We start from the raw sequence: 12,615 nt of genomic DNA on the forward strand, positions 1-12,615 counted from the left end.
GATTAAAACCTTTCGGTTTTAGCTCCAAAATGACTGATTGTCACAATGACTTATTAAATGTAAATATTGTACCTACTTGTAAATAACATTTGAGTCTGTTGATAATTTTATAAAATATTCTATTTATTGCTGATTTATAAATACAGTGTCCATACTTTTGTAAATTTTTGGCACTCAAAATCAGAAATGCAAGGTAAAACGGGTGCCGGCACGGAGTCGCAATCTCTGCCGAACATGCACGAGGGCAGTAAGACCAGCAACCTGGACCTGCAGCGGATGCTCAGCCTCTCTCTGTCTCAGATCAGGAAGAACTCACAGGCTCCTGAGTATCACTACAAACCTTCGCCTTTTGTAAGTAGTAGTTAGTTGTTTGTAGCTATTGCAGTTGAAATACTATTATGGCTTCTAACTACCCTGGTGGTGACCCACCATAACATGCAGTGGAATGAAACAAAAGCTAGTCAATAACAAATGTATGTGGGTGAAATCTAGCAATAGCAATAAGATAGTAATGATATATCATATCAAATTCTTTAGAATATCCGCTGGATCCACGGCTACAACACGAAGGTGGAAGTGATCAACCTGAACAACAAGGGCAGCACGATCCTTTTCTACGCTGCGAACAACTGCGGGGTGCTGTACAACTGGACCAGCCACCAGATGCGGATCCTGCAGGGACATGTAATACAAGTCGTTGTATTGTTTCGTGTCGGCGCAAGCAAAAGTTACGTCTTGTGATCGAAAATTTCGACCAAGACGTGTAACTTTTGCTTGTTTGTATCGTATGGAGTGTATTGAGAAAGTCTGCTGAAGCGTGTAAAATTTCCCTACTGATTCCGATTAGAGGAGATCAGACGATCATGTTGGAAGGTGGTCGCATATGGAACGCATACCCTTGTATGCGCATGCGCTTGTTCAACTGTGTTTTTTTAATCGTAAAAGAAATAAATTTTGACATGCGATCTCAATGTTTCAGAGACACATGATAACGTGCCTCGCGGTGGACGGCAGCGGCCGCTGGCTGGTGACGGCGGACAGCGGCCCCGAGAACGTCATCATCGTCTGGGACAGCACCGACTACTTCCCCCAGAAGACCATCTTCAATCCCCACCGCGAAACGAAATTGAGCAAGGTCGCCTTGAGTGCTGATGCTAAGTACCTCCTCACGCTGGCGTATAAGGAAAAGGCGTGTATATTCTGGTGGATATGGTCGTTCGGACTGGATGAGCCTCATGGTAAGTTATCTTCAAAATTTAATTCTATTGCTTTTGTGGCACTATTAGTATACCTTGCGCGATACAATTGATATTTGTCTCCCTTTAAGATTTTCCTTTTTCCCATCTGGCCTTTACTCTTTCCACTGAAAAAGAAGCCTACATATGTTACTTTTTTGATGATGTTTTATGATTTTAGCGAAACTGGAGATAGATATACCAAAAGATTCGGTGATTTCTATGGATTTCAACCCATACCTAAGCGAACAGTTCCTCTTGTTGACGAAGTCCGACATTTGGATTGGGGTTTCTGGTGTAAGTATTTACTGTAGTAGTAAACAATATTTATAAGTAGGTTAAAGGTAGGTTATGTGTGTCACAGATTTAGGTAGTACCTAAATCTGTGATATCCCACACATAAACAACAAATGTCACAAAAAGAATAACTGTGGTGAAATATAGAAATTCCCAATAACACTGAATCTCCAGCTTTCAATTTCAACACAATACCTCTAGTTCAACGTGATCTCGAATTTCGCAAATTCTGCCCTGTCTACTGTCCCTTTGTGGATAAAGACGTCACAGCGCTGACTCATCATCCAGCCCAATGCAATGCGAAGGGGCTAATATCGGCTTTCAACAAGTCTTAACAGCAACCAAACTACCCGTAATGCCATTGACTAGTATATCAAGTACCATAGTGCGTAATTTATCCCCAACCCATATTGTCAGCTGACTGACAACAAAATCTTGTTATAGAAAGTATTCATCGTCGAACGGGGTCTTCTTAAAGAGACAGATAATTACGAGCTAAAAATACGAAAGGTGGACAGAACCATCACCTCGGAAGCTGGTAAGCTCACATGCTTCGTGTTCATCAAGGATACCTCGCAGATACTAGTGGCCACCAGTAGAGGTTACATCCTCATCTACGGGTACAGCATAGAGTTCCAAGAGCAATCCCAGCCAGCCAGTTTCAAGGATCTGAAGTTTGTGAAGATGTTTAAATTGGAGAACTTCAGGATCAATGTCATTAAGAGCATTGATGGGTAAATACGTTTTGTGTTAGCTTTTCGAATTTAAGGGCTCAAATACATCGAACAAAAGGCATAATCTAACATTTTATTCACGTAATTGAAAGCAGTCAATGTATTTGGTAACGATCGTTTTAAGAAATATAGTTTTTATGAATGCGGACAAATTTCTGAGAAATAGTTTTTATTATTCCGGCATCGTCTGTCGATTCTTTGCCGGTTAAATATTATAATAAACTATTTTAGGCTGGTAGCAACGGGCAACAGCGCCGGGGAGATCCATTTCTACGACCAGCAGATGAAGCTGGTGTACTGGGTGCACGGCTTCCAGCCCGACTGCGTCAAGAGTCTAAGTTTCAACGTCTCGCCCAGGAGCTACAAAATATTCGACCCAAAATGTCCGTTCAGTTTTATCCTCTATTTCGCTATATCATATAAGTATACATTCATTTATTTTTATGTTTTACACACAATTTTCAAAAGCTTTTAATTTAGTATACGAGTAGTATGAAAGCAAGAATTAGTACACATGTAATACGAGTAGTAAAAGGCCTTAAACTTCTTGCATTGCAGTTCTCTATCATTGTAAATGCTCCGCTCTTCTGTTTTTGTTTCGAGGCTAACATTGCTATATCTAGGAAAAGAATATCAATCGTTTTCTCGGTTGTATTATCAGGTGGCAAACCCTGTCCATGCTGGGAGAAGGTGGTGATGCATACAGACCCAGAGACCGGGGTGGTGAAACAGAAGTTGCTCAAACGGAAGCTGCCTGGGGACGCCTCTATTGCGGGGAAGCCTGTTGTGATCCGGGATTTTATAGTCTGTGAGAATCTACACTTCATCCTCTATTTGTCAACGTCTTCGTCGGGAATTTTCTCTTGGTTTTAGACATGGATATAGAAAACGTTTATTTGTATTGCCACAGACACTAATACACTCATTATTAGACAAAGTAGTGTGCTGCATCAAGGCACAAAGGCCAGAACTCAATGGGCTTTCTGCAGGTTAGCACTGAAACACTGATTTTCAGTTATTGCCAATAGTATATGTATATATTGATCATCATCAGAAAAATTACATACAGTTTGAAGATCACATATCTACAATGTGCTACTAAAACCTATTGAGAACTTTGAGAAGGTCCTAGTTATCCACGTCAGCAGAATTGAGAGGAGGTTTCAATTTCAGGTACTAAAAATGAAGGAGTCAGTTTCGCAGACTTTCTTGTTGAGAAACTATACACAGTATTGGACAATAAACCAGCACACGCCTTGGCTCTCTCAGTCCATCCAGAAAAGTGCGTAACTTTACCTAATATCACATGGGACAAAAATACCTCCCACAACAGACCACCAATGCAAGTTGTTTCGCTTGCCGTTTAGATTTTAATCTCGATTCTTTAAATTATAACTGCTCGTAGCTCGTAGATCATTTATAGGTAAAATATTTATGTATGTATAACTTAATTTGTGGCATTTCCAAGGCCCTTCGTGTCGATAGGCTATTCGGACGGCAACGTGGAGCTCGTCAACTTCGTCCAACACAAGCTATTCGCGCGGCTGAATCTGAGGGAGTTCTACAAGATAGTCATCCCGCCGAAGGACGACTCCATCAACGGGAACTACGACATCACGGTGCCAGAGCTCAGCGTCACCTGCCTCAAGTATTCACCTTCAGGTGCGAAATCTTGGAAATATACATACACAATACACACTCGTTCTGCACCATTTGAAGGCCTAAATGCACCATATAAGGCTAATGAGGCGATTGTTGTGGCCACTTACCGGTCAAAAAGTTTTCAGTAAAAAAAAGCTATATTCTTGGTTGCTGTGTCGACTTGATAAGATATAAAATTTAAAGTAAGTGATGGAAGGCCAGCAACACAATATGGCGCAGCACAATACACGCTCTTGGTTTTTCGACGCATCCTTTTTTATATGGTAAAAATAATCTGTATCTTTATCAAATAGTATACACAAACGAGCCCCAACGAAAAAAACTAAATCAACAATAAGTGTTAAAACAATAAAAATTTTACAGGGCTCCATCTGGCATGTGGCTTGAACTCTGGCGAGCTGATCTTCCTGGACCCCACCACAATCACCATACTCACAAAAACTCCGTTCCGGGACACGAAATATGCCATTCAGCAAATCACCTACAGCTGCGATTCGCTGACCTTGGCCCTTGCTGTGAGCCGAACGAAGAGTTTGCCAACTTACATTTGTAGCTTAGTGTTGGATTTTATCAAGAATTTTGCTGCTTTTTTTTTTATTTAACCGTAGGAGTAGTGTGATGTTTATTTTATGACTCGAAGGTAGTCATCAATGAAACCTTGCAGATTAACAAATTTTGAAGATAAAAATAAGGTTCCTATATTATCAAAAGTACATATAAAACGTAACGTCCATTTTACAGGATGAAGGCAAAACAATTTGCGTTTACAAATACGACTGCACAGAATTTGTTTGGAATTTTATTGGGAAGCACCGAGCTCACTACAAGAATATCACGGCTTTAAACTTCTTGCCATATAAGAATGTCGGCGACGAATACAAGCTGATATCCCTGGGGGCTGACAGGATAATGGTGGAATACGATATAGCGAACAGCAGTGAGGAGTTTCTGGACATATACAGCCTGGACAGGATGGACCAGACGGCTGTACCGCTAGGCGCCATTCCATGGCCCAATCCTGAGAACTTGAACGAAGAGGAGGAACGCACGGATTTGCAATTGATGCTTGTCGCGAATGATGAGGTGAATCTGTATCTGTGTCTGTGAGGTGTCTTAGCAGTATTTCTTTTATGTACCGTGGTCATTATGTGAAATAAAACTCTTACAATTACTTTCTTGGCAATAACAATGGAAACTTGCCTAGTATTGACCTATTCCAGTTGACACAAATGATAAATCATCTCGTAATGCAGTTTTCCACTGATGCTTCGGTCCTTTATCCAATCAACATCATCGGCCTGAGTCGACACAAGCTGGCCTTTGACTAACAATGTAATAACCTTCCAGTTCAAATACAAGCTAGTGAACGCGAACACGACGATGACGATGGCGACGGTGCTGGGGCCGCGGTACGACCACCCCGTGCGCAGGATCCAGCTAGTCTGGCGGGAGGAGAACAACGAGAAGCTGCAGTACCTGCTCTTTTGTACGCGAAATGTCATAGGCCTGCAGAAGATGCCGCTGGATGGCAACCCGTGGAAACATGTGGGGCTGCTCGGGCATCCAATAGCGGTAAGGATTGTGGTAATCTCACGTTTAGAGATATTGTCGTTAAAGCTTTTAAACGGGACATGTCAAAATTTTTTATAAAAGTAGTTGATTTAGAAATAGACTTAGTGAGACGTGACGAAAATTGTTTTATGGACACAAATTTTGAAATGGTTAATAGTCGTAACACGTCGTGATAAATAACAGCTCCTAAAATTGCTACGTTCATGTTCAATAGCACTAGTGAGAATGATACAAAATATTGCTTCGATGCGCCGCTATTCGAATCTGACCAAATGTCGACAAAGAAATTTGAGTAGTTATATTTTATGCAAAATATTGTAATGGAAGGAGAACTGCTTTGATTCCAGGCTTGGTTTTGCTTGCGTAACTAGAAATGATTTTGAGTTTTTTTCTAGTTTAGAATGAATACGTTTCAACTTATTTCTAGGTGACACAAATGTGTTTCCGTGAAGATAGTGGCACATTATTTACTATAGGAGCTCGAGACAGCACAATGTGCCAATGGGCTGCGAATTACAGGTATGTTATTCTTGTATAGGTAATTAATTAAAAATATGTATGAGAAAAACTTACTCATCCGAGGGGCAAGAGGGAACACTTCTTCCAAGCGTAACTGATTTTGCTTCTATATACCTTTCCATATAATCTTGATCCAGACATTTTTTATTAAACTGAAAAAAAATATTGAGAAAGTATTAAAACTCTGGGAACGTAAGTTCTACTGGTGATCAAATCGACTTGTGCATTTAGATATTCTTCTTGCTTTATCCTAATTTATTAGGGGTCAGCACTCGTGGTAATAGTTCGTGTCCAAGTTGCTGGAGGCCGGCCAGGGCCACGTTTTCCAACTTTTATTTAGGTCCACCACACCACATCCACAGGTCAGTAGAATCGACTACAAAGCTCGGCGGGATCGACCTGGACCCCTACTATTGCCTGGTCGAGAACGGGCGTCCAGGTTGGCTGTTCCAGGAGATCCGGGACATGTTCTACTACATCCAGATCGTGTGTCAGGGCACCTTCTCCCCGGCCATGAGACGCGTCAAGGATTACATCCCAATCGACTCTCTGCCTGATCTGATGCGGGCATTGGGGTTCTTTCCGTCGGAATATGAGGTGATGACTGCCAAGAATAAGTAAACTCACAACACAAAAAGGAATTATTTGAATGATCAAAAACTGCACAAACAAACAAACATATAAAATAAAGACTGAGGTAGGCGGGCCACTGATTTGAAAGACTGGAGACTTACTGGGAATTCGCTCAGAATGGAAAAAGGTTTGATTTCCATATGATTTGATTACCTTCGATTACAGAATTTATGATATATATTATGTTCCATAATAGTAGTAAGTATTATAAATTCTGTGGACTTTATTGTAGAACGTCATTAGGTACATTACAGGTAGAAAATCTGTTAGTCGAGGCGAAGTTCAAGATTTACCAGCGTAAAATGAGCACAGAGATCGACTTCGAGGAGTTCGTGAAGCTGTACCTCAATCACCGGCCGGCGTTCGACGTCGGCTACCATCAGGTCATGGGCGCATTCCGCGCGTTCGCCGCCTACCGCAAGGAAAATTACGTCATGAGACGGAAAGATTTTGTTAACATGCTCAGCAATACTGGTAAGTAATCTAGATGCAGAAATGCAAATGAATAGGAAGCAACTGAAAAATGCTCATAAGAGAGATGCGCTGTTAATCATCAATCAATATATACATATAAAACTCTTCCGTTACTGACTGACTGACAGACAACGTACAGCCGAAACTACTGGGCGCCTATACCTATACCTACCTATACGCCTGGGGAGTATAGGTGAACACTAAGAGAGGATTTTTGGAAATCCCACTCCGAAGCGGGTGAAAGGGGTGAAAAACTTTTATATGAAAGTTCTACACCGCTGAACTTTAGTGACTTGAAAATTTGTATTTTAGTTGTTTACAACAAATTAAAGAACATGTGGTTCAAGTTTTTCTGAAAATTAACCCTCAACCCCTTCAAAAGGAGGTGAAAGAATGTATGTAACTTAATACAAATTTCGAAATATAAAGCTGAAAATTGGTAAACGAGTATGTTTACCTTCATTTTTCTTAAGGAATAACCGAGATTTTACTATGAAATTCGCGCGGGCGAAGCCGCGGGCAAAAGGTAGTTTTAATATAAACTTTGTCGATAAGATTATGTGCAAGTCTTGCTGAGTGAGAAAATGCTAAGTTTGTTGCGCATCAATATTATCTAGTGGATACGATGGATAAATGCTTGCAGGTGAGAAGTTCACACAGGAACTATCCTGGTACCTGCTGTCGATACTGAGCGGGCAGAACTTCGACGACAGAGCAGCTATGAGCGAAGAAGATTTCTCATTCTTGCCGCAGGTGATAACATAGGTACCGGTCGTACCCGCTCGTCACCCGCAGCTTCGCCCCTCAATGGAATGAAAATGGAAAAATATTCAGTACATTTGGCCGATAATGCTCGCTGGCATGTAAAAATCAACTAGGAACTTATATATTACTGTTTTTGAACTCAATAATAAAAAAAATATTTCTAGCATAATTCCATTCGACCGGTGACGAGTGACTTTTTTTTTTACGAAAATTCCCGCTCGTCACCGGCGGCAGAGACAAGCTGGAGGTGACGAAGGGGAACGACCGATATACCGGGTCAGCTGTGAAACTCTAGCTATCTATTACGTCTTGTGTAAAACGACGATTTACGTAAAGTCCAATGTCCTGAATGTTAAACTTTCAGACAAAAAAGATGACGATACCAGCACATGCAGAAAACAAACTACCCGTGTCATCAAACAGCATTTGCCATGCATTGGAAAACTTACTATTGTCATGTCTAAATACGCTGTTCAGACCTTATGCTAGTGCTGCCCTGCTGGCTTGATAACATCGCAGCATTGTCCTATTTCAGGAAATTACATTCAGCTACCTGTTGACCCAAATAATGGGTCTGCAAGATGTCGACGACCTGTCCGACCAACTGTCAGCTCTGGAGTCCGGAATCAGCTACTCTCACACGGGCTCATCCACTTCAGAAGAAAGATTCTACTGAATTTGTCTCACATTTATTAGTTTGCATTATATCGTCTATTACAATTAATATTACAATTTACAAATCAAATCCATTTTCGTTTTTTATTCTCAATAACTAAAGATGTTTCTTGTCCAGGCGGAAAAAGATCATGAGTTTTTATTCTCATGTCAACATGAATATAAATTGCATAAATCATATTACCACACACGGTTCAAATTCTGGTGGCATATATAGAGTTACATGATAAACACTAGCTTTCTGACAGGACCCGATAACTGACAAAAACATAACAAACATGACATTCATACAAAAATACATATTTTTTTCCATTTCAATTGTAAACAACTCAACGTGTGTCGAGTGCTAACACAAATTCACAAATGTGTATGAATGTCAAGCAGGATAAACACTTGAAAAATATTTTTTCATGCTTCAAAATTCATAGAACTAAGATTATTTACAATTTTAGCCATCATCTAGTCCTGCAAGATTGAAGGGGTTCGAAAGGGTTGTGTCCTTGCGTTTTTCCGCGTGTACAAGTAACAAGACTATAGACAATGCCTTACAAGCAAAATTAAAATATATTATTGGTTTTGTCACTTATGTAAGTACTTACTACTTTTAAAAGTATAAAAAGCAATGTACAATCTTATTATAATGCATTAAGGAAATAGTGAAATAGCCTATAATATGCAAAAAAAGAAACATATTCTGCGTAAATAAGAATTAAATTATCAAATCGCCACATGTGCTTATAATTTTTCAATGCATATAAAAAGCTCATTCCATTGCATTTATAGCCTAATGACAAAAGAAATGGAAGTACTTAAAAAAGCATTTCTTTTCATTTTTTCATTCACTTTATATATATGAATTACAATTCATACACACAATGTACCTACCATCTAATGCATGTATCCTATGTTACAACTAATTACCAACACATACACAATACAGCAATATTGTTAAATTGTCAAGTTATCAATATTTTCATTCAAGTCACAATACTCATTCTATTTACAATTGAACTTATTTCTTCGTTTATTCTATTTTTAAATGCCTGCAGAAAAAAATAAAAAACAATCAGAAATATTTTTCATACCTTCTGAACATCTATCTACTAAGAAAACATATTTACATTAAATATTTCAAATATTGAGGCCAATACTTAGCCTAAGAAATTCCCACCACTCCCTAGCTTACTTATTCTGCAGCAACTACTCTACTTTCCAACAAAATATTGAATTATTAATGAATTGAGCATTGACCATTTAAGATTTTTTTTTAACACTATAATTTTGATTGGCGTGTATCATGAATATTAAAACATACTATGACTGAAGGCTGGTCAAATAACATTTTTTGATTCCTGGGGCAAGTTTTAGTAACAGTAAATAATTTTCCTGAGCACATGTTAAGTGCAATAAGAGTGCTTTGTAAACACAGGCCTAAATTTATTCACAGCACATCACTGTCTAAGTTTTATGACATTTTTAGCTCGCACAAAGTTAGGGTCCGCACTGATAGACATCGGGGCTTAGATGTCCCTCTTGCGGAGCCTTACTCAGTCTGTTTTTAATCTCTTGGCTGGAGTTGTGGTGCCACTGCTCTGCGAATTGGAGTCTTCAGAGAAATTCATGTGTGTTGAGGAGAACTCTGTCGGACCCTGAGAGTCACTCACTGTTGAGAAACCTGCAAATTGTTAAAGTTTTCACAAGAGAATTTAATGAATTATAGATATGAAACCAATGACAAATCACAAGTTTACACTCTCACACAATGGGGCTGACGATAAGGTAAATGAAGATTATCATATGTCGATGGTAAATTGCCAAAACTTACATGTGTTGGAATCCTCTGCCATGCCGAAATTTGAGTTGGATGAATCGTGCATCTTTTTGGGCGTCAGAGTATTTTCCTTATTCTCCCTTTTTAATGCATGCTTCTTTTTCTGCTCGTTAGTGGATATAGGGACCCATTTATAAATTTTCATAGTAGTTTCTCCAATGGTCACCCACTTTTTCTCCCTGCAAAGTTAAATTAAAATTAAAACAAAGTACTAACACAAATAGCCTAGAGTATTCACTTATATTTCTTTTATAAAACAAAAAAAATACTATGATGCATAATATTTTCTTACCAATGGCGAACTTTTTCCACAGCTTGCATGACTCTCTTGATGTCATCTTTTACACGATTTCTCGTTTCGGCCCGCACGGAACGTGACATTTTTCTACTTACTCTTACAGTAACCTATTCACCAATAATAGTAATATTCCTTTACGGGTACATATACTCAGAAATAGCGAACAAAACACCAATTTTGTGATGATATTCGTTTTCAAATAAACTTTTTCACACATCCAACACGCACCGCTATCTATCATGAACCGAACGCCATGACAGAATACAGAATTGACTTTATGCTGTCACTGAATTACCTGACAGATTGAAATTGAAAACACAACTCAATCGATATAGAAGCAGGAACCAAAAATCCTGTTTGCTACGGAACTGTAGCTTGCTTTAATGACGGTCAAAGGGATAATAATATTTCTACGAAATCTCTTTGAAATTATAGAGAATAATTTATTATACAGATACGAATACTAGCTAAGTAAATAATTATCATTAATTTGACTTGACCGTTATTCGAAGCTTATTTAATTTGAGATAGGCATTTCCCTTCCCGCCTTATATTTCTATTTCTTTCTACCCCATATTGCCCCCTATTTCCACCCCCACCACCTGGCAGTGGGGATTGTCCGTTGTTGGACAGTTCCCCATTTCAATAGTCATTGGCGTCTTGTTTCCCGCCGTGTGCAGACGTGCTTCAAAAACCTTTTCACGTCGAGAAACCGTAGTGAATATTGTGTAAGGTTACAACACGAACGTGAGTTACAATTTTTCTACTATTTTCGTTCACCATTGATGAATTTTATAATTTGATGATGACAATTTAATGACAGGAGACAATAAAATATGAATTGGCTGTAGTATCGGTCATAATATTCAATTTAGTTAAAAGCTAAAAATAGATTACCTGTCAATAATTGTTTACTTATGTAAATGAATAAACTTTTAACGAATTTTCGTTCGATTATCTAATGATTTAAATTTATATTTAAATAATTTATACTTTTCCTACCCTCAAAAATATTTTGTTTTTATTAAGTTTTCGACATTTATAGCATGAATGTTAATGAAGAAATAATAGAACCAGTGGCAGGACCATCTGGTGTAAATAAAGAGAAGCAGCGTTCTCGTAATAGAAGCAGTTCATCTTCATCTAGTAGCAGCTCATCCTCTTCATCAACGAGTTCATCGGAATGTGACCGTAAGCGCCTCAAAAAAAGAGGAGGGCGCAGAAGGAAATCTCATCGTAAAGTGCATAAACTCTCAAAAGAAATACGAAACCTTCGCAAGCAATTAATGAGAAGAGATGAACAAACCGTGAGTTTGCCACTTAATAATTATTCCGATAATGATGCTATTTCTATTCTGTCTGGCGTTAGCCAAAATTTGTATAATGATTTTACAGAATTGCCTCCCGATAATGTTAAAGATAATGAAAAACCATTTTCGTTTAATATTGAAACTAAACTTAAGGAGCCAATCATGCCGAAAACCTCTTCTGAGCATTTGAACTTGCTTAATCATTTTCAACATTTAGATAATTCTGAATGGAATGCAATAAGATATTTAGAAACTCAAAAATTATATAACCATACTCCTGGTTATACAGATATTGAATTAAATGAGGAAGTAAAACAATATGACGCCCCCCGTCATTTGATACATGCTGACCGAGCATTCGCTGCCCTGACAATGTGTGCTGTCAAGCAGAGGGATTCATTGCAAACAGTCTTGCAGGAGTTGTTATGCTGGGCTAAGGACTCTGATAACCTTTCTTATGATTCCCTACACGGGAAAATTAATGAGCTTTTTTCCACAGGAGAGTTTCTTAAAACATCTACAGATTTATTGCAGATCATTTGTGGCCACAGAGCTGAAATTTTTCAGATGCGTAGAGATTGTGTTACAAAGCAAGTTAAGGACCCATTAG

At 38.7% G+C, this 12,615-nt stretch overlaps 3 protein-coding genes across 5 annotated transcripts in view; 1 reads left to right on the plus strand and 2 right to left on the minus strand.

Annotated features, from left to right (window-relative positions):
- The window catches only part of LOC128683661 (probable cytosolic Fe-S cluster assembly factor GL21135), a 132,364-nt gene that overhangs the window by 93,059 nt on the left and 26,690 nt on the right, over positions 1–12,615 (minus strand). The gene's annotated exons all lie outside the window — the stretch shown is intronic.
- Positions 65–8,567, plus strand: LOC128683651 (cilia- and flagella-associated protein 251-like). Of its 3 annotated transcripts, none has more exons than XM_053769492.2 (17): positions 65–351; positions 538–684; positions 980–1,238; positions 1,417–1,532; positions 1,977–2,266; positions 2,498–2,649; positions 2,928–3,074; positions 3,440–3,548; positions 3,735–3,928; positions 4,292–4,443; positions 4,670–5,011; positions 5,276–5,500; positions 5,928–6,019; positions 6,382–6,616; positions 6,907–7,126; positions 7,770–7,879; positions 8,427–8,567. In XM_053769492.2, exons 1-17 carry the CDS (start codon positions 187–189, stop codon positions 8,565–8,567), a joined length of 3,096 nt encoding a protein of 1,031 aa, XP_053625467.1. In that variant the 5' UTR covers positions 65–186. The 3 variants fall into 3 exon arrangements, with proteins under 3 accessions (XP_053625467.1, XP_053625469.1, XP_053625468.1); XM_053769494.1 differs by having other exon boundaries at positions 7,770–7,891; positions 8,427–8,565; XM_053769493.2 differs by lacking the exon at positions 3,440–3,548 and having other exon boundaries at positions 3,752–3,928.
- Positions 8,565–10,969, minus strand: BCL7-like. Its single transcript, XM_053769532.2, has 3 exons — positions 10,690–10,969; positions 10,392–10,576; positions 8,565–10,241 (listed from the first exon to the last, which is right to left on the minus strand). Exons 1-3 carry the CDS (start codon positions 10,776–10,778, stop codon positions 10,114–10,116), a joined length of 402 nt encoding a protein of 133 aa, XP_053625507.1. The 5' UTR covers positions 10,779–10,969; the 3' UTR covers positions 8,565–10,113.

Source organism: Plodia interpunctella, chromosome 3 (genome assembly GCF_027563975.2).
Source record: "Plodia interpunctella isolate USDA-ARS_2022_Savannah chromosome 3, ilPloInte3.2, whole genome shotgun sequence".
Lineage (NCBI taxonomy): Eukaryota > Metazoa > Arthropoda > Insecta > Lepidoptera > Pyralidae > Plodia > Plodia interpunctella.

Coding starts and splice junctions, on each gene's coding strand:
- LOC128683651 (XM_053769492.2), top strand. CDS start 187: ATGCAAGGTAAAACGGGTGCCGGCACGGAGTCGCAATCTCTGCCGAAC. Junction 2,267..2,497: donor GTCATTAAGAGCATTGATGG/GTAAATACGTTT, acceptor AAACTATTTTAG/GCTGGTAGCAACGGGCAACA. Junction 3,549..3,734: donor CTCTCAGTCCATCCAGAAAA/GTGCGTAACTTT, acceptor GGCATTTCCAAG/GCCCTTCGTGTCGATAGGCT.
- BCL7-like (XM_053769532.2), bottom strand. CDS start 10,778: ATGTCACGTTCCGTGCGGGCCGAAACGAGAAATCGTGTAAAAGATGAC. Junction 10,577..10,689: donor GTGGAAAAAGTTCGCCATTG/GTAAGAAAATAT, acceptor TTAACTTTGCAG/GGAGAAAAAGTGGGTGACCA. Junction 10,242..10,391: donor GGCAGAGGATTCCAACACAT/GTAAGTTTTGGC, acceptor AACAATTTGCAG/GTTTCTCAACAGTGAGTGAC.